The sequence below is a fragment of the Orycteropus afer genome, unplaced genomic scaffold (genome assembly GCF_000298275.1).
Source record: "Orycteropus afer afer isolate SDZICR_OR568_19922 unplaced genomic scaffold, OryAfe1.0 scaffold00034, whole genome shotgun sequence".
Lineage (NCBI taxonomy): Eukaryota > Metazoa > Chordata > Mammalia > Tubulidentata > Orycteropodidae > Orycteropus > Orycteropus afer.
Genome location: NW_006921621.1, coordinates 8,802,855 through 8,823,255, shown reverse-complemented (window position 1 = coordinate 8,823,255; position 20,401 = coordinate 8,802,855). Strand labels below are relative to the sequence as shown.

The following is a 20,401-nucleotide window of genomic DNA, read 5'->3' as shown; positions in this document are numbered from 1 at the left end:
AAGGAAGGTTGGGCAATCTACTTCTGTAGTGATACCACCTCAGAAACCCAAGGAGGGATCGCTATGAGTTGGGGCCAACTCGATGGCACATAACAACAACAACAACACAACCATACCATAATATTTTCTTAAAATACAAGTTAAGGTTGTTGATCTTTTATCTAACACATTGTGGCACTACATGAAAATTACAACTGCACCTTCCCTGTTTTCACTGATAAAAATTGGTCTATGATGTGCTCAAAGTCACTTTTTTTTTCAGTTTCTCCTCTTTCTACACTCAGCAGAGCAAGATCACGCAGTCTGCCTTGACCCATGGAAGCTCTTAAATACAAGAGTATTAATTTTAACTTGCTGAATGATCTCTCACAGCTTGTGATGGCAACTGAGACGGTTAACAGAAACTGCTCAGTGGCACCTCCCTTCAAGTGGTGCCTAGAGCACACGCCATACCTGCCACACCTTAGATACGCCTCTGCCCTTACATGATCTCATTTAAACCACATCAAAATCTGTAAGCGATATATTCTTGTTTTCTCCATTTTACTGCTAAGAACATGGATGTGTAGGAAGATTTCATGAACAAGGTCAAATCCTAGAACTTAGAAGAATTAGTCTTTACTGACTTCCCAAACTTCACACTACATTAAACAGGCAGATCCTGAGTCTTTGTTGAATAAATCAGTGAGCTTTTGTCTAATGTATTTTGATATATGTCGTATATATTGGATATTTCTACAAAGCCAAGAAGGCAGCTAAGAGACATAGATGGTTCAGCCTTTGACTACTAGTTGGGAGGTTGGCAGTTCAAAGTCACTCAGAGGAGCCTGGAAGACAGGCATGGCAATCTGCTTCTGAAAGGTCACAGCCACTGAAAACTCTATGGAGCAGTTCTATTGTGCAACACATGGGATCACCATGAATTGGAATAACAACAACACAAAGGCAAGGCAATCAGGAGGGGGTCACTCCCCCTGCCTCTTTGTGGGAGGTGATAAATGAGGTGTGGAGGGAATTTCCTGTGTAGGCTGCAGCAGCTCATCAAGCCAACCTGTCTTTGGGGGTTGAGTTTTGGCAAATGATCACTCCTGCTTTCTGCTGTTCCTGGATGACCACACTCTTCCTATTGGAATGATCTTTTTATTAAAGGAAGCTAGAGCCAAAAAACAGAGCTCATTTCAAATTCTCTTTTGGTTAACAACTAGGATGAAAAACTGAGCTCTTTTTTTTTTTTTTTTCCCCTTTCTGAAGAGCCAGAGAGAAATTTTCACAAAATTATTTTTACAGAACATGATACTTAGATTCTCCGCCTTTCCCCACTATGGCTATGTGAGTGTGACTGTTGTTTTAATAATATTTGAAGGTACAAAATCTCCACAAATACCCATGCAGAGTCAAACACCTTAACATCACAATATACTGTCACAGTTAAGACCCACCAACCCCCACTTGGGAAGTTCTTAGGAAGACAAATGAGATTAGAGACATCCAAACTTTTGGCAAGAAGGGTATTTTAAAAACACAAGGAATGTCGTATCATTTCTTTCCTCCCACAAAGAATTCTACCCTGGATGACTTACTAACACGTGCTTTTTTTTGGTCTTCATATTCTACCAGTTAACCTCAAAAATTGGATAGGATCTCCAAGGTCATTCCAGATGCTTTCCCAAAGTTGTCTTCAGCATTCTCTCACCTTTATACTGTCCCCTTCCCCAGCTTTTGTCAGTGCCCTCTCACAAGGCTCCAGATGCCTAGAGAAAAGCTTCCCTGTGAAATCTCTTCAAATTTTATTCTCCTGGAAACAGGCCCAAGCTCTGGAACTTCTCCTCCTTCATTCCACTCTCCCTTAGGCTCCAGTTATCCACCCACTCCTCCCAGAATCCAAAGGAATAAATCTTTGGAGGTGGAATTTTACATAGTGAGAGGGAGGCATTTGAGTGTAGGGCAGATTGCATCCTGGTAATGGTTTTCTTCCACCTCCAGGGGTTTGGCTGAAAAGAAAGCACGCCTACATCTGCCTGGCTGTCATCTGGGCCTATGCTTCCTTCTGGACCACCATGCCCTTGGTAGGTCTGGGGGACTACGCTCCTGAGCCCTTCGGAACATCGTGCACTCTGGACTGGTGGCTGGCCCAGGCCTCTGTAGGGGGCCAGGTTTTCATCCTGAACATCCTCTTCTTCTGCCTCTTGCTCCCAACGGCTGTGATCGTGTTTTCCTACGTGAAGATCATTGCCAAGGTTAAGTCCTCCTCCAAAGAAATAGCTCATTTTGACAGTCGGATTCATAGCAGCCACATGCTGGAAATGAAACTCACCAAGGTAACTGTAGTCATAATTTACAGAGCTGTTTTCTGATCAATTAAAACTTCATAGGGCAAAGAGGATAGGGACAGTTGGAGTTTGGGAGACCTTAGACTCTCTGAACTATATTGTTTAAGCCTTTATACCTCTCTCTCTTTATGTCTCTCTCTCACATACACACACTTCTAATATCCAGCAAATATATACTCACTGCCGTAGAGTTGAATATGACTCAGAGCAACCCCTCCTTGGCTTTCTGAGGTGGAATCACCACAGAAATAGATTGCCCAACCTTACTTCCAAGGAGTAGCTGGTGGGTTTGAACCACCAGCCTTCTGGTTAGCAGTCAAATGCCTTAGGCACTATGCCATAATGAATCCATTGGGGGCTTATTCTGGGGGGCTAATCTTTCTACTGAATAGAGTTTTATTGGTTCTTTATTATTTTAGTAATAATAATAATAATTTTTATGACTCAAATGGCTCACAGTCTTCACTCTTTTGCATGGACTTTGGTGGGTCTCCTTAGGGAGAGTCTGCTACTTCTATGCTTTTCCATGGGAGGCTTGTCTTAACGTGAGCAGTTTCTGCAGAATTAGATCCCTTGGCAAAAGCTAGTTTCAAAGTCAGCAACTCTTTAGATATTGTGGTATAAGGAAAGGAGCACACAATTTTAAAACAGATTAGCCCATAATGACACTTGCCAGATTTGTGACCTAAGGTAGATACTTAACTTTTTTGAATGTCTATTTCTTTTCTTATGTAACAATAATAGTAACACTTATTTTGTGAAGTTGTGATGGGGATTCAGTGAAATAAAATATGTTAATAAAACATCAACTGGTACATAGTAGGTGTTCAGAAACCATAGTTTCTCCTTCCCTTCTAAACCCTTTAGGAATTCCTGGTAAAGTCCAAGGTACTGGTCTCCACAGGTTCTTGATGTATCCCTCTTATAATGAAAAAAAAAAAAAAAAATCAGCACATACTTTCAACATAAATGACATACAGCAAATACCTTCAAACTGAGTATAAAATATTAACACCAGTTGCTGTGAAATAGTTTCTGACTCATAGTGATCCATGTGTGTCAGAGTAGAATTGTACTCCATAGAGTTTTCAATTTTTCTCAAGTAGGATCACCAGGCCTTTCTTCTAAAGAGGCTTTGGGTGGATTCAAACTTCCAAACTTTTGTTTAGCAATTGAGTGCATTGACCATTTGTACCACCTGTGTTGTTGTTGTTACGTGCCATTGAGTAGGCCCCGACTCATAGCGACCCCTCCTTGGGTTTCCGATGCATTTATCACTGCAGAAGTAGATTGCCCCATCTTCCTTCCGAGGAGTGGCTGGTGGGTTTGAACTGCCAGCCTTCTGGTTAGCAGTTAAGTGCCTTAGGCCCTACGCTACCAGCTCCCTTTGTACCACCTAAGGACTCATTAAATATTAGCAAACCCTACTTTCCGTCTTATTTCCATATTTGAGCTAGGGATTCTTGATGGTTCCAGTTGACCTTTGCTCCTTAAACCCTGACATGTTGAGTAAAAGGAAGCTTTGAGGAAGTTTGTTGTTTTTGTCAGATGCCATCCAATTGATCAAGTCATAGTGAACCCATGTGACAGAGTAGAACTTCCTTATAGGGTTTTCTAGGCTCTAATCTTTACAGAAAATCACCAGGTCTTTCTCCCATGTAGCTTCTGGGTGGGGTCTAACCACCAAAATTTTGGTTAGCAGACAAGTGCTTTACTACTGCGCCACCAGACCTCCTTGAAGGAAGTTTCTGTAACTCTAAATCTGTACTGATAACCTAATGATAGAAGAGTTCTACTTAGACAAAAATGCAGAATCAGAAATCACTTTAATTCTATCTTATAATTGACTAGAAAGTAGGAAAATATTTCCGCAAAACACAGTATCAAGAATTCATTTCCACCTCTCCCTTTAGTCCTTATATGTGATGTTCAAAAATAAATTTAATTTAAATTAAATCTGATTGCATTTAATCCAAATTGTACCAGTTACAGTGCTAGACATTGAGGGAATGCATAAATGATTTTTAGAAATTGCCTTTCAATAGTTTTTGGAGGTATACCCAGAGAAACAATAGGACGTCCATCACATTGGTATGTGGATGTCAGTTTACCGTGCAGCCTGCGATTTGACACATCATGACCTTAAACTGCTGGAATTCCACTTGAGCTCCCTTCTCTCTCTTCTGCTGTTATGGGCTTTGGGATATATCCCTGGTCTTGCTACATGAGTCTGGGCCCTCTTTTCCTTGAGGTCCTTCTTCAGTTTCTCTGAGTCTGTTATTCATCATCCTCTTTCCTGTAGCTGAGTTGCTCTGGTTCACCTGCTCATTGATAGAACTTTAGAATATCCTAGGATCTTGTTCCTTGTGAGGTCTTGAGGGTGGACATCTTTTTTATCCAGTGTTTCTGAAGCTGGTTATTCTTCCTTACCAACCAAAAAGCCAAACTCACTGCCATTGAGTCGGATCCAACTCATAGTGACCCCTCTTTGGGTTTCCGAGGTAGTATCACTATGAAAGCAGATTGTCCAATCTTCCTTCCAAGGAGGGGCTGGTGGGTTTCAACCATTAATTTGGTTTATTATTATCATTCCACTTGATTCTGTCTGTGTGGAACAAATAGTCAGGCCATCTCACCCAGATTTGCCAAAGAACTGTTGAATGAAGGTATAGGATTATACATGTATCCTTTTGTTTAATATGTATAGTTATATTTTTTTCCAACATAGTCTAAGTAATATTACATGTTATTTAGTATATTTCATTAGTATACATAAATCTTCTCGAAAGGAAGATTGTTGGGTAATCTACTTCCATAGTGATAGTGCCTCAGAAACCCAAGGAGAGGTCACTGTAAGTAGGATCTGACTCAACGGCAGTGAGGTTTTTTTTTTTTTTACACAAATCTTATATTAAAATAACTCATAATTGTAAAATGTTTCTATTTATTAACTTTTGCACAAAGATTTAAGTCAAAATTCAATCCACATTAAAAATCAAACACAACTTTCTTTGTACCACTTTCTTTACTAATTTTAAACTATTTTCAAATGCTATTTAATTTCACCACAATGTTCTATGCTGATGAAAAACAAGTAGAAACAACCTCACTCTGGTCTTCTCATAGTCTTCTGGAAGTCATTTCCCTCCATGCAACTACTTCTCAGGCTTGGTAATTTTCTCATTCACTTTAGTGCTTCTGATCTTCAGAGCAGCCTATTTAAAAGCTTATTTCTTAGAGGCTATCTTTTGGATTCCAGGATCAAAGTTATTTCTTTTTTTGTGTATGCATGTGTGTGTGTGTACTCTACTTACTCCTAGCTGGGTTATTGTCCAGACCTTCATGCTGTTTAATAAGCTTTTGTTTCACTTTCAAATTGATACTTCTCTTTTACCTCCTGCTGCTGCACTGGTTTTGCTGCATTTGAGCGCCAAGATGCACTTCATGGTAATATTTTCTAAAGAAAATTAAACAGAGAGATAACAGTACAATATTCAAGAGATGCATGATACACAAGATTGGATGCTACTGGCTAAGAGTTGAAGCATATACTGTTTATATGGTAAACTTTTAGATAGAAAGTATAGTTTAGTACATACATAAGCTGGTAACATAGATATTTATCATGACTATCAATACGTACAAATTATACGTTATTTATGTACTTTACCACTATACCTCTATCAGTGCAATCGCTTTGTATACAAGAGACATGAGATATACGTGTTTCATGTGGGAAGCTCTTGCATTTGCTACATCCTGTTCTTCAGTTGGGATTTCTGAACTCTATTATAACATTATGGAACAAGGAAAGTATATGCAGTCATTGTCCAAATGGACATTATGTGGCACATGACTATGTTTCTATGACTCAACATAATTTTATTTTTATGCCTGTGTTTGGCCAATGACACAAGCAATATTAGAAAAATTAGGATAAATGCAATCAAACCATAGGTTTTCCTCTTTTTATCAGGGCTGCATATACCTTCCAGAGAAATCTGAAAAATTCCTTGATGCCTAAGTAGAGTTTTCTGTTCTGGTTGTCTCCATTTATTGATCTTGTCATTTGCTGAGATATTTATGATTCTCTCTTCTTTTACTATAGAGTACCTGGGTGATGCAAATGATTAAGTGTTCAGCTACTAACCTAAAGATTGGCAGTTTGAATCCACCCAGAGGTGCCTTGGAAGAAAGGCTTGATGATTTACTTCTGAAAGGTCACAGCCTTGAAAATGCTACAGAGCATAGTTCTGCTCTGGCATGCATGGGGTCTCTGTGAGTCAGAGTCAACTCCACACAACTGGTTTGGGTTTTTTTGTTTTGGTTTCATCTCTTAGTCATCAGTCCTTATAGTCACTTTGTGACATCCTTATTGCACTTATAAGGCTTCTTTACTCTCATCAGCACACTGAAGCTACCTCTATACCCTTGTGCTGCAACCCACAATGTGGATATTGCAGCCCCAGCCATGACCTTGGGAAGTGAGACTCCCATTTTCTGCTCTCATATGCCTAAACTTGTTGAGGGTTCCAGTGCTTCCCTACCCCAGCCCTGACCTGGGTGCTCCGCTCACTGAGGTAGCCTCAGGACCCCTTCCCAAGGTCAATTAACAGCTCCTCTGATATCCTTCCATACCTTAGGGTGTAGACCCTTTACCCACTCATTCTGGGGTGGGCAAATAAACTCTCATATCCACGAGGATCCCTCTAAATTTGTCACGTATTAAGTTGAATGTCCCAATCCCTGAGGCCTTTTGCTGTGAACACTCAAATTAATTTCTTTTAACCTTAAAACACTTTTCTCTCAACTCTAGTCTCTTCCACAAGTTTCAAATCAATGTTGAAATTCAGGGGTTGAGAAATGAATGTTTTACATTTTTGTTGTTGTTGTTGCATTTATACACTAAAAATCTTCACACAATCTTCACACGGAGCAGTCTTGCTGCCCCTTTAATGAGGGAAATTGTGGGGAAGGTAGGGAATATGAAAAGCATAGGTTAATTTCTAACTATTATTATGCTGTACATGTTAAAATTTAATATTCACTCAACACACACTGATCACATATAATGTATTGAGTCTACAGTTATTATCCAGATCCTGTGAATACCTGAATTTCTCTTAATTTCCATTTTTGTTTTTAGTTGGCATTAAGATGACTCCAACTCATGGCAAACTTATTTACAACAGAATAAAACATTGCCCAGGCCTGCGTCATCCTCAAAATTGCTGGCATATTGGAATCCATTGTTGCAGCTACTGTCAGTCTTTCTTATGGAGGCGCTCTCTCTACTTTACCAAACATGGTGCTCTCCTCCAGCAATTGGTCTTTCCTGATCATGAGTCCAAAACAAATGAGTTAGACAGTGTTCTATTGTGATCCATAAGCCTTTCACTGGCTAATTTTCAGAAGTAGATCACCAGACTTTTCTTCTTAGTCAGTCTTAGAAAGCTCTCCCTGAAACCTGCCTGCGCTAGATGACTCTGCTTATATTTGAAATACCAGTGGCATAGCTTCCAGTATCACAGTAACAGGAAATCCACCACAATATGACAAGTGACATACAGGTGGTAGTAGATTCCCTTAAAAAAAAAAAAAAAAAACCTGAACCCACTGCCATTGAGTCAATTCTGACTCATAGCAACCCCTACTGGGTTTTCAAGGCTGTAGATATTTATGGAAATAAATTGCCTCATCTTCCTTCCACAGAGCAGCTGGTGGATTCAAAGAGTTGAGCTTCTGGTTAGCAGCCAAATGCCTTACCCACTATACCACTAGAGCATCTTAGTGGTTTTCATTAGCATAAACTTATTTCCACTAGAGATCCTTCCAGATCCCCCTGCCTTGTTTAAGTTCCCTGCTATGGACCATCAGAACACTTGGCTCATTACCTTTAGTACCTTTGGTAGCACTTGTTATACTTTACTGAGCCCTGCATTTTTGCTTGTTTTTCCAAGACAGTAAACCGGATGAGGTTTCCCTGGGTAGTACAAACGATTAACACACTCAGCTGCTATCCAAAAGGTTGGAAGTTAGACTCCCCCCAGTGACACCTCAGAATAAAAGACTGGGGATCTACTTCTGAAAAATAGTCATTGCAAACCTTATAGAAACACATAGGGTCACAACGAGTCAGAGTCGACTGGCTTTTAAGCTAGGTGAGGGCAAGTACGATGCGTCCTGTTGACTATTTGGACTACAGACTGCTGCTTGCTAGATGCTTAATCGAGATTGCTGGAATGAATGCTTATTTGAAGAAACTAAGTTAATCTAATTATTTAAATGGATGCATTAATTCCTGGCCATTGTGGTTCCGCTTTTCACAGAACATTAGTACCTCCATTCTTTTAAAACCTGATGGGGAATTTTGTTTTGCTTTGTTCTTTCACATTGATTGTAAAGCCCTTTAAAACTCTTTAAGCATAAAGTTTTGTTTTCCTAAAATGATTCTTTCTTTATTACTCATTGAATGCTATTTATCATTGAGGGTTCAGGTTGAGAGGGCCTTATATGGACTTTAAGGGCTGTTTCTGGGAAAGATGAATTGTATAGCTTTTTTTTTAAATTTATTAATTAATGACTTCTCTGTGGTATTCTTTAGTTGTTTTTACCTTAAATGTCACTTCCCCAGAGAAGCATTCCCCAATTCTAATTCAGGCCCTCCTATTACAATGTAGCCTTAACATTTTCATAGAACTTGGCATAATTTATACTTAATTTACAGTTACGTAAGTATTTTTCTGTGATTGTTTGTTCAATGTCTGTCTGTCTTTCTGGCCAATAAGGCAGTGGAATTAACTACCAGGTCTTTTTGTTCGCATTGTATCCCCAGGACTTAACACAATGCCTCAGACATGGTAAGTGTTTACTTCACATTTGTTGAAAGAGAGAAGGATAAATTCAGAGCAACAAAATAATGGAAAGAATTGAAAATTAGCATCAAACCTAACTTGGCTGCTAACCCAGTAGTTGAACCTCTTTCCATATCTGAGGAATTTCCAATATTTTGGATTATGCTGGGGAGTGGGTAGGGAAGCAAATATCACCCCTTATTATAAAAACTACTGAAAACATCAGGTATCAATATTCCAGGAATCCTTTGTAGCTAGAGCACAGAGCTGGGCCCAATGCTTCCAACTTCAGATGTTCCCACATCAGCCTGACTCAGGAACTAGTGACACAGATATTAAGGCCATGGCTGTAGCAGCAGTCTCTTCAGCACCTGAACACCGGAACCAGCTTACCTTCATAGCTTTGGTCATAATTTCTGTCTACTTGGCCTCAATTTTCATTGTCCAGCATTTCCAGTGATGCTCTGTACTAACCACTATCCTTTAAATAAACTACTTTTCTGTCTCACTCAGCCAAAGTCATTGTCTATTGCTTGCTACTAAAATACCAACTGATTCACTTTAGGAAGTCCATTTAACGTCTCCGGGCCTTAATTTTCTCATCTGTATTAAATGATCTCTACATTATTTACTGAAATTTTGAGGTTCCATTAAAATGGCTAGATTGATTTGGTATTTTCAAGATCTATAGCAATATCTGTAATTACCAAAACCATCTGATCCCTGTATCTGAGTATTCCTTTTTCTTCTAGCTGCAATATTCCTACTGCAGTGGCCTTTGACAATCTATAATGAACAGTGAAGTCTCCTCTGCTTCGTTGAACCTGATACTTATAACTTATCTTTAGTTCTTTAAGTCAGCCACTGCTTAGTTGGGAAATATTGTGCTCAATTTTAGACCAAAGCTCAAAAACACAGATGCACAGAGTGATGTGACCTAATTTGCATCTGTCTTTTCAATCGCAGCTTTTGATTGAATAGAATAATGTTATTTTAAGATTTGAGAAAAGTGCAACTAGGAAGTACAGAATTTGTTTATCTTTTTAAGTATCAATTCATATTTTCTCCTTGGATTACAACCAAAGCTAACATATGGCAAGCACACCAAAGATCTCAAAATTTTTTCTTTGTAAGTGTCTGGAGGTGGGTCTGGGATGGTTTGCTTAGTTGTCATTCTGTGAGTAAAATAGAATACACTGCCATTGAGTCCCATTCCTATTCATAGCAACCCTTTTAGGGTATGGTAGAACTGCCCCTCAGAGTTTCCAAGGAGTAAATCTTTATGGAAGCAGCCTGCCTCAACTTTCTTCCATGGAGCAGCTGGTGGGTTTGAACCACTGACCTTCTGGTTAGCCGCTGAATGCTTTAACCACTACATTGCCAAAGTTCCTTGTGAGTAAAAGAAGGAAGGAAGAAACTCAAAGTAGACATGCATTGTTATTGTTGTTGTTATGTGCCATCGAGTCAGACCCGACTCATAGAGACCCCTCCTTGGGTCTCTGAGGCAGTATCACTACAGAAGTAGATTGCCCAACCTTCCTTCTGAGGAGTAGAGGGTGGGTTTGAACTGCCAGACTTTTGGTTAGCAGTCAAATGCCTTAAGCACTATGCCATCAGAGCTCCTATAGAGATGTTAAATCACTTAGCTCCTTAAAAGTGGTGTGAGAGCTGAGTACCACCACCTTTATTTTATTTTATGAAGCAGAAACTCACTGTTATTGAGTTGATTCTGACTTAGAGCCACCCCCTTTGGGTTTCTGAGGTGGTAAATCTTTAGTAGATTCCCTAGGCAATTGAGGGCCAAAGAAGATAGGTTACAATTGTCAAGTCCCCACTTTCCTACCCTATCATTAGTAGTTCACTCCAGGCTGCCCCACATGTAGAGGGTAATAGTCTTACAACTAGCATTTATTGCTCTAAGTGTTATTGTTGTTAGGTGCCATCAAGTCAATTTTTCACTCGTGGTGGGGCACTGGTGGCCCAACTCACCCAGTGGCTCCAGAGGAGAAAGACCTGGTGATCTGCTCTCATAAAGATATAGTCTAGAAAATTCTATGGGGCTACTCTGTAATTTGAAGTCACTATGAGACTGCTCTATTACCATGTTTATTTATCAGCTTCCCACTGGTTAGGAGAAAAGCCAAACACTTGCTGGCTAAACCCAAGATACAAAAGCTACATCTTATTTGCTGTGCTTCTGTCAATTTTACCCTTTCCTGAGGCAGGCAAGAGCCTCTCCTTTCAGTCCTATCAATGCACAGATGTGACGATTTCTCCTTTTGTGACCTTATTTCATTCCAGCCACTGAAATATCTTTGGTATCAGTGGTCTAACTGGTTCTATATTGTGAATCAATATTGTTATTGGTAGATAATTTATTCTACCTCTTTGGCCTTCTTTCTAAGCCTTCAATTCCACATCAATTTCATGTTCTCATCTATTTCAGTATTAAGGCAGCTTGAACTCTTAATCATATCTGGGCACAGGAGCCTGGCTGGGGAACTGGGCACCTCCTCCAGAAATGATGATTCTTAGAGAATCAGGTATTCTGCTCCACTCACACTGGGCAGTGGAGGTGACCATGTATGGACTGTGAAACCCAGACTGTCTCATGTAAATTATTTTTTTCCCATTCCTCCACATTATCACCACAGTGAAAGAGGATAGGACCTCCTCCTTGGAAATCTTATCTACTGGAATGGTTCACAGGTATTGAACTTAAAGACAGAGCTGTGTATAATTCGGAGGTTTACTTTCAACCCAATTATTCTATTATCACTTTAACTGGTTAATCCCCTTAAAATGATCAATTATGGGCAACATTGGTTATAAGACACTTACATTAATGCCAACTTGAACAATTATCAACACTCCTAGGTCCTCAGTAGCAAGATATAATTAAAATGAACTGGGTTGCAGGTAAGAAGTCCCAGTGGCATAGTGGTTAAATCATTGGTTGCTACCTGGAAAGTTAGAGGTTTGAACCTACCAGCTGCTCCATGAAAGAAAGATAGGACAACTTGATTCCATAAAGATTATAGCCTTAGAAACTGTATATGATCCAGTTCTACTCTGTCCCATCGGGTCACTATTAGGCAGAATTGACTCCATGGCAATGGATATGTTTGTTATGTTCTTTTTGGGGGGTTTGGGTTGCAAATGTCTGATTCTTCCATAGGCTGAGCATGTATTCTGTGAATTACCTCCACAAAAGTGGTCAAATTTAGGAATCTAATGTTTTACTGCTTTTCTAGTGAACCAAAAGGCAGTGATAAAAAAGTAAATCAGTTAAGTAACAAACAACCAAGAAAAACTTATGGTGAGCATAAGTGCTTGTGTTAGAAGTTGACTACAGGTATCTGGGAAAGAATTTTGAAAAACAGAAATGAGGACGCACTTCGAAGTGAGAAACATTAACCAGGTTCCAAGTTGAGTAGAAAGTGCTGGAAAAACTGAGTCTAAATGCAAGTCTTGAAAACTTTTGTTGAGTATATTTTAAAATTGTTTTAATATTTAATACTTGTGGAATATATTTTAAAATGAGAAGGTTATGGGAAAAGAATGTGCCTCACATTAACTTTGTATTCACTTCAGAACCATAAATAACATTTTGCAGTATATTTTAGATCTAGTCTTGTATTCCTGTTCTGCTTAAAACTCGATTAATAGTCATTCAATTTGAAGAATTTACCTTTATTCTCTTCCCAGAAAAACCACAATGATTCATTTGTTCTGTATTTAAAAACCATGTTGTTGATGTTGTTGTTATGTGCTGTTGAGTCGGACCCGATTCATAGTGACCCTCCTTGGGTTTCCGAGGCAGTATCACTACGGAATTAGATTGCCTCATCTTCCTTGAACCACCAGCCTTCTGGTTAGCAGTCAAGTGCCTTAGGCACTATGCTACCAGAGCTCCCTTGCTTAAAAACCATAGTATATTTAATCCTCCTATGTCCTTTTAGAAGCATAGCACAAGACAAATGTTTCAAGTCCTTCCTGTTCTTCATTGCATGTTCCTGTAAAAGTAGAAAATATGTGAAATGTTGAAAATATTGTGGACCAAGTGCTGACTTATTTTATGTCAGTGACTGGCAGCAACACAGAAAACAGCTTTTGAGATACTGTGAAATCATCATATGACTCACCAAAGAGGAAAATGGAGCTCTGTTAGGACCTTAGACATCTGTTAAAGCAAGCTTTATTTATGTAGTTATTGTTTATTCTGAGATTCAGGAAAAAAAGTTTCTCACTTGAGGCATCTATTCCATTTACAAACATAAGTCACACAAACCAAACAACAAAAACAACAACAAACCATTTCTCTTGGGTAAATTTCTGCAGAAAGATGGAAAAGCAAGGCCAGTGGGACTGTTGCATGGGCACATAAAAAAAAAAAAAAACCCAAATAATTTGCTGTTAAGTCAAATATGACTCATGGCAACCCATATATGTCAGAAGAGAACAGTGCTCCATGGAGTTTTCAATGGCTGAGTTTTCAGAAGTAGATCATCAGGCCTTTGTTCTGAGGTGCTACTGGGTAGACTTGAACAGCCAACCTTTCAGTTAGTAGCTCAGCATGATTAGCTGTCTGTATCACCCAAGGACTCCGTTAAGATTCATATATAACTATTAAGCACAGGTAAGAATTTTGGCTCAAGACCATTAAGCAGGAGTATAGTACATTCAGGACATCTGGGCTCAGTTGATGCATCTCTCTTTGGGATTTAGTTTCTCTGTTTGCAAAATGGAGCAACTGAATATTATTGAGGCTTTTTTTTTTTTTTTTCCCCCTGCTACAGTAATTTTTAGAGATGAAACTTCCACTCATTGGATGGGCTTATAGTATCTTAAGGGAAGATTTTCTAAGCTTCCATGACACAGCCTTGGAAATGTGTGATTCATTGTGCAGGCACACTGTACAGACAAGTAATTCCACAGGTTAGGTAGACTGAGTAATGAAGACTGTTCCCTGCATTCAGTGGCTCTGCTCCCACTAAAGAATGTTGACATCACATATACACAAATGACTTTGTTCTAAGAAAACTTATATTCAGTTGAATTTCTAAAACAAAAGATTCACAAATATCGTTACTTTAACTATTCCTAGTAAAACATTTTGTGCCTTGTGCATCATTGATCCTCTATGCTAGCTTGTCATTACCTTAATGTTGAGAACTGTTATTTGTTAAATAAGTGGTTTGGGGAAAGAGGAAGCAGGGCCTGACCTCCGATTGTTCCATCCTTATATCTTGCAGGTTTGCAGGGAACTCAAAGATGAAAGGGAGCGCCACTTTGCCTAGAACTCCCTTATAAAATCGCAAAGGAGAGGCCTGATTATGCCTGATTATGTACCAATCCTTGTTCCCATTGTTATAGTCAGAAGCTTATAATCCTTTGACTGGTTAGACTTGGATCACGTGATGCCTATGATGGCAACTTCATATAAACAACTTAGGGGGTAGAAAGGATGTTGGGAATGTTAAGGTAGAAGGTATACTGGGAAAATGAAAGCAAAACAAACTAACAAAAACAGAAGTCCACAACATGGGGACTAATTTGCGTATAGAATATTCTAATAAATAACAATGTAAGGATACTTTGAAGTCAAAGCACTGTCTCTTGACTAGGACTGGAAGTAGTTCAAGGATAAAATAAAAACCAAAGGTTGGATTCATATTCCAGTGCCATTACCCTAATTATGACCCCTCATTATTTCTTGATCCCAAATAAACCTATTAAAAATGTGGAAGTTCTATGTGGGCAGGGATTGTGTTTGCTTTATTCATTGCTTTATCTTCTACACAAAATACATAGGAGGTGCTCAATAATACTTGATTGAATAAACGAACAATGCTCTTCTTCCTCCTATTTCTGCTTGCTCCATTTCATTCTATAGGCTAATCTTCCTAAACACTGCCCTCATCCTTCTCAAAAATGTTAATGCCTCAAAGGCATGAAATTAAGCACATGCTCAGTGATCTGTTATAGAAAACCCTGCGTACATGTATACTATGCTTCCTTCCAGCCTCAACTCCCATTGCTACTTTCTCATACACCAGTGAATTGCTCACTAGTCCCCATACAAACCTCCCACATTCCTGTCTCTATGCCTTTGCTCGTGTTGTCTCATTACCTGGAATACTATTTCTTTATTTTCATTTGCCAATGTGAAGGTTATATACCATATCCTTTGTGAAAATGCTCTTAATTTGACTAATATGATACAATTTTGTCTTCTTGTGAAATAGCACTTAAATCACACTCAACTTTGTATTGTACTTACTTGCTGCACTCTAGAATGGGGGCATCTTCAGCTCAGGCACTCGGGTGTATTGGTATCCTCCACAGCTCTTCTCATAGTATCTAGCACAAAGCAGTTACTAAAAGGGTTTGGTGGATTCAAGTGAGATGATCTATAGGCATCAGGTAGAGAGTACCTGTTCCAGGGCACTAATTGTTATTTGCTGTCAAGTTGGCCTTCAACGAATGGCAGCCCCATGTATAGTGGGATCAGACTCTTCTGACCCATAGAATTTTAATTGGCTAATTTTCAGAACTAGATTGCCAAGTCTTTCTTCCTCATCTATGATAGTCTGGAAGCTTCTTTGAAACCAGCTCATCATCACAGTAACAAGCAAACGTCCACTAATAGACTAGCGGTGGCTACTCTTGAGGAGCAATGACCAGGAGCTGAACCTGGGTCTCTTGCATGGAAGACAAGAATGCTACCACTGACCCACCAGTACCCTCATCAGGGGTTTAATTAGTACATTATTAAAGAGACTGAGTTGAAGGTGGTGAGGAATAATTGTGAGTGTTTTAAGTCATATCTCAAATTATTCTTTTGTCTGAAAATTAAAAATCCTCTAAGATAATTAGAATTTTGTGAGAGAAGTATTTTCCAGAAAAGTCTTGTTTATAGAAGTGTGTCACTTTTTGTTGAAACTCAAAGATTCTATTTTACTTTACTGTCATTATTAGGTACTGTTGAGTCTGCTATGACTCATAGTGACCTTATGTACAACAGAATGAAACACTGCCCGGTTTATACCAAGTGAATTTCCACTATCTGAGTGTCAAACTTGAGGAAAACTTTAGCCAAAAGAAATAACATTCAACAGAAATCTCTGAAGAAGATTCATATTAAAATTTCAAAACAGGGCAGAATTTCTAAATTTCCTGGGACAACTATGGATGATGTAAAATTTCACTAAGATGAACATATTCTCAGTCTAGTTTTTAAGTAAATGTGTATTGAGAAGTCTGAAAAGCTCAGGAGCACTGCCGTCTTTCAAGCGTGATTCTTGGCTAACTGTCGGCGCAATCTGAGAGCTTTTATAGGACTATACTTAGCATCTTTGGTATATTCAAAATCTAGTAGGGAGAAAGGCTAGGATGTGGTAAATAAGATATAAGATTATAACAACTTATTCTGACTTAACTTTTCTTAAATACCAGTGAAATTATTTCTATGATCAAGATAAATGGAAATAGGTAAACTTTCTTGAGTGTACTAGGCTACCTTTCCCCACGTTATTTCAAGCTCTTTTCCTCCATCAAATTTTTTGACTCTCTTCTCTGTTACCCTCTCTCATTAGGTGGCAATGATGATTTGTGCTGGCTTCCTGATTGCCTGGATTCCTTATGCAGTGGTCTCTGTGTGGTCAGCTTTTGGAAGGCCAGACTCCATCCCCATACAGCTCTCTGTAGTGCCAGCCCTACTTGCAAAATCAGCAGCGATGTACAACCCGATCATTTACCAGGTCATCGATTACAAATTTGCCTGTTGCCATGTGGGTGGATTGAGAGCAACCAAGAAGAAGTCTTTGGAAGACTTTAGGTAAGATTTCAGAAGCTGGGAAATGAATGATATTCTCTTTGTTTTAACAACCCATGGAATTCAAGCCACTCACATTAAAGTTAGAACTCATCATTCAGGTGTAGTGCGTGGAGGACTTTATTTTCTGTTCATTGAAATTCCTGAAATCCAGAATCAGTGGTTGGATGGCACAGGCAAGAGTGAGAAAATAGATGGAGAATTTGATCTGAGTGCAACTAAGAAAACAATCTACATTCATTTGGAGAACACTTATAGATCAGTGGCTCTACTCTTCCTCATCTGGCACCAATTCCATTTAACTTCAATGACACTGTTCTATATGGCAAGGATCCAAAAGTAGATTTTTACAACAAAAGAGTTCTCTTGACTGGGGCATTTCTACCATTGGCTAAAATTAAAAACTGGGCAATCTAACTCCGTAGGGATACTGCCTCAGAGACCTATGGAGGGGTCATTATGAGTTGTGTTTTTAAAGGAGTTGGGCAGGCAAAGGAAGGTGAGGTTTTTAATTTGTGCCATGGTCTTTTATTTTCACAAGAACCTATATTATTCCTTCTCTTTGATGCATATGGAAACTAGGCTCAGAGAGGTTAAGTAAGCTGTCCATGTTTACACAGCCATGAAGTAGCAGAGCAGGGATTTAAATTCAGGTCTATTGGGCTTCAAAATTCATGCTTTTTCAGCTGTGCTGTTTCTGCCATATGATAAACAAGTAAATTTAGGGATCCAGCACCATTTTTGCAAAAAGTCTGAAAGGCTTGGGGGTGAATAAAGAGATGAGGATCATTGGTGACCTATGTCCTCTTAGGCCCAGTCTCAATGGTAGAAAGATGGAATGGGCACCTGAATTGATGGTCTGAGGTGAGGGTGTTGAGAAGATCCCAGGGTCTTCGATCTTTAATTCTTACACTTTTGATCTAGATTTATTTTCTCAACACATCTTTCCTTGTTAAAGTAGGGGCCAGTGGAAAACAAGTTGAACTAGTAATGCACCTCAAGCATAACCACCACTCCTCTGTCATCAAGGCCTGCATGTTGCTAGGTTGCTGATCAGTTTTTGTTGGAGATTCCAGACTGGGACATACTTCAAAGACATGCCTGTCAATCTATTTAAAAAAAAAAAAAAAAAATCAGCCAATGAAAGCTCTATGGATCCCAATGATCTGACCATGTTGGGCATGAGGTCCCCTCAGGTTGGGAGCTGATTCCATGGCAGCTTACAACAACATTTATGGGAAGACGTGTTTTTTTATCTTAATTTTTCATGGTGCTTGACCAAGTGACAAATCGTTTGAACTTTAGTTTCTTCACCATGTAGGTACAGGATCAAATGAAAAAGACTACAAAAAGCCACACTGTTGCTGTGGTACAGTGGTAAGTGGTACAGTACAAAGAACACACACCTTGGTGGCAGAAGACCAGTGTTTACAATACCTCCAAGAGCTTTGGGCAAACTACTTACCTACAAGAGCCTGGCGTTGGGATTAGGTGATAGTATCTCCTGCTAAAGTTGTAAGAATTAAAATGGTAACGTGAAAGGGCTTGGGGACAACTGTTAGTGCCCACACACACACACACACACACACATGCTTGCACTCATTGTGGGTAGTTAATGCATTCTCTTTTGAATTGAACATTTACATTCAAATGTTAAATGTTTCTATTCTGGAAGGATTAACACATTACCTTTATCAGCTGTTAATGCTTTATAATGAATGCAAGCAGTGACAGTAAGTTTAATAGAGCAGTTGTGGGAAAAATAATAGGACACTTTTCCTCTGAAGGGGATTGGAATTTGAAAGGAATGGCTTAAGGCAAATTTTACCTACCTCATAATTTTGCCTCAGACTAGCTCTGTGTTCTGTACATTTCCTCACAAGTGTGAACAGCACATAAATATTCAACACTTAACAATAGGGAGAAGGAAATTTATGTGGAAGAAAGTGACTTAGGGCCACAGACCTGTGGAAAAATCAGCCAGGCAAGAGACAGCTCAGTTCACGTGTTCCCATTAGCCATTTATAAGAAATACAGCAACGGCTTTGCTGGAGGAAGGCAAGGCCTATTTCTAGAGTTTGAGCTTTATGGTGGAAAAAGCAGGCAGTAGTGCCAAAGCAGGCTGCTAACCTAAAGGCTGATGATTAGAACCCATCCAGTGGCTCCATGGGAGAAAGACCTGTGATTTGCTCCCATACAGCCTAGAAAATTTTATGGGCCAGTTCTATTTTGTCCCTTGGGACACTATGGGTAGGATGGCACCTAACAGCAACAATACACAGAGACTGATAAGCATGTGGTCAGTGACAAGTTAAGCCGACTTCAAATGCTAGGCCAATCTTGGAAAATATGTGTCCAAAAGATATTGGGGGTGTACAGTACGTATGACTGAGACATTTTATATCCTTAGTATTTTAGTAAAGAGAAAGAACAAAGGACTGTAAAGCTCCCAACCCTGGCATTGCTATTGTAATCAAACCTCTCCTTATTTTGTAATAGTTGTCTTTCCAAAGAAGTCACTCAGTAGGTGAGTCACAGGCCCACCTGAGTGCCTGAGTGATAAGTAAGTATGCCATGAATTTTGTGTGAGAGGGCTAGGCCCATCTCTCAATGTGCTGTACATATTAGGAAAGCTTGGGGGATTCCTTGTCTTTGAATGTTTTAAATTGCTTTTTTAATTTGTATGTCTTTCTAATTCAAGTCTTGTGCACATAAACTTTATGGTAGATGAGTTTGACATGATATATGTATGTATGTATTTATATGTATATGTGTGTGTGGGTATATATATAACATTGGAGTTTTTTTCTTCCCTACTCTAGGCTGCACACTGTAACCACAGTCAGGAAGTCTTCTGCTGTGCTGGAAATCCATCAAGAGCTATGAAGATGGACACACAGCATCACTCATGGACCCATTTATCCACTTCTTTGCCTTTTCCCTGCTGTTAAGTTCGATTGTGACCACATTTTTCTCTTTATATTATATTTTTCTATTTTGTACACCATTCCTCTTTTTTTTCAAGTCAGGGTTTGCTAGGAAATTTCAGTGGCATAGTGCAAACAAGGGTATATGATACTACATGAAGGTATAAGTTTCTCTTTCCTTTGTCTTGCACTTTAAAACCCATTGTCATGCCAGATGGTATTGAGTCTGAGATATTAAGAAAAATGTTGTAAAGCTGTATTTATTAAGGTGTAATTACATTTTATCACATCATCATAATCATTACCTTTTAATGTAGCACTAGGGAGACAATATCTGGTATCCTTTTAGGTGGGTGATCATTAAGACAGTGTGTTGGACCTTGGCTCTTTGGTAGGTGCTTCTGATTCTTGTAGACATTCTCTTCTTATGCTGAGAGTCACATTCTCATGGCA

General features: G+C 39.1%; 1 protein-coding gene across 1 annotated transcript in view; it reads left to right on the top strand.

The window, feature by feature from the left end:
• Positions 1 to 19,907, top strand: part of OPN5 (opsin 5) — a 33,571-nt gene extending 13,664 nt beyond the window's left edge. Inside the window, exons 4-6 of the mRNA XM_007936162.2 lie at positions 1,984 to 2,318; positions 16,783 to 17,024; positions 19,844 to 19,907. Coding sequence (XP_007934353.2) covers positions 1,984 to 2,318; positions 16,783 to 17,024; positions 19,844 to 19,907 — 641 coding nt within the window. The remainder of the gene's footprint in view (positions 1 to 1,983; positions 2,319 to 16,782; positions 17,025 to 19,843) is intronic.
• Positions 19,908 to 20,401: the final 494 nt, after the last annotated feature.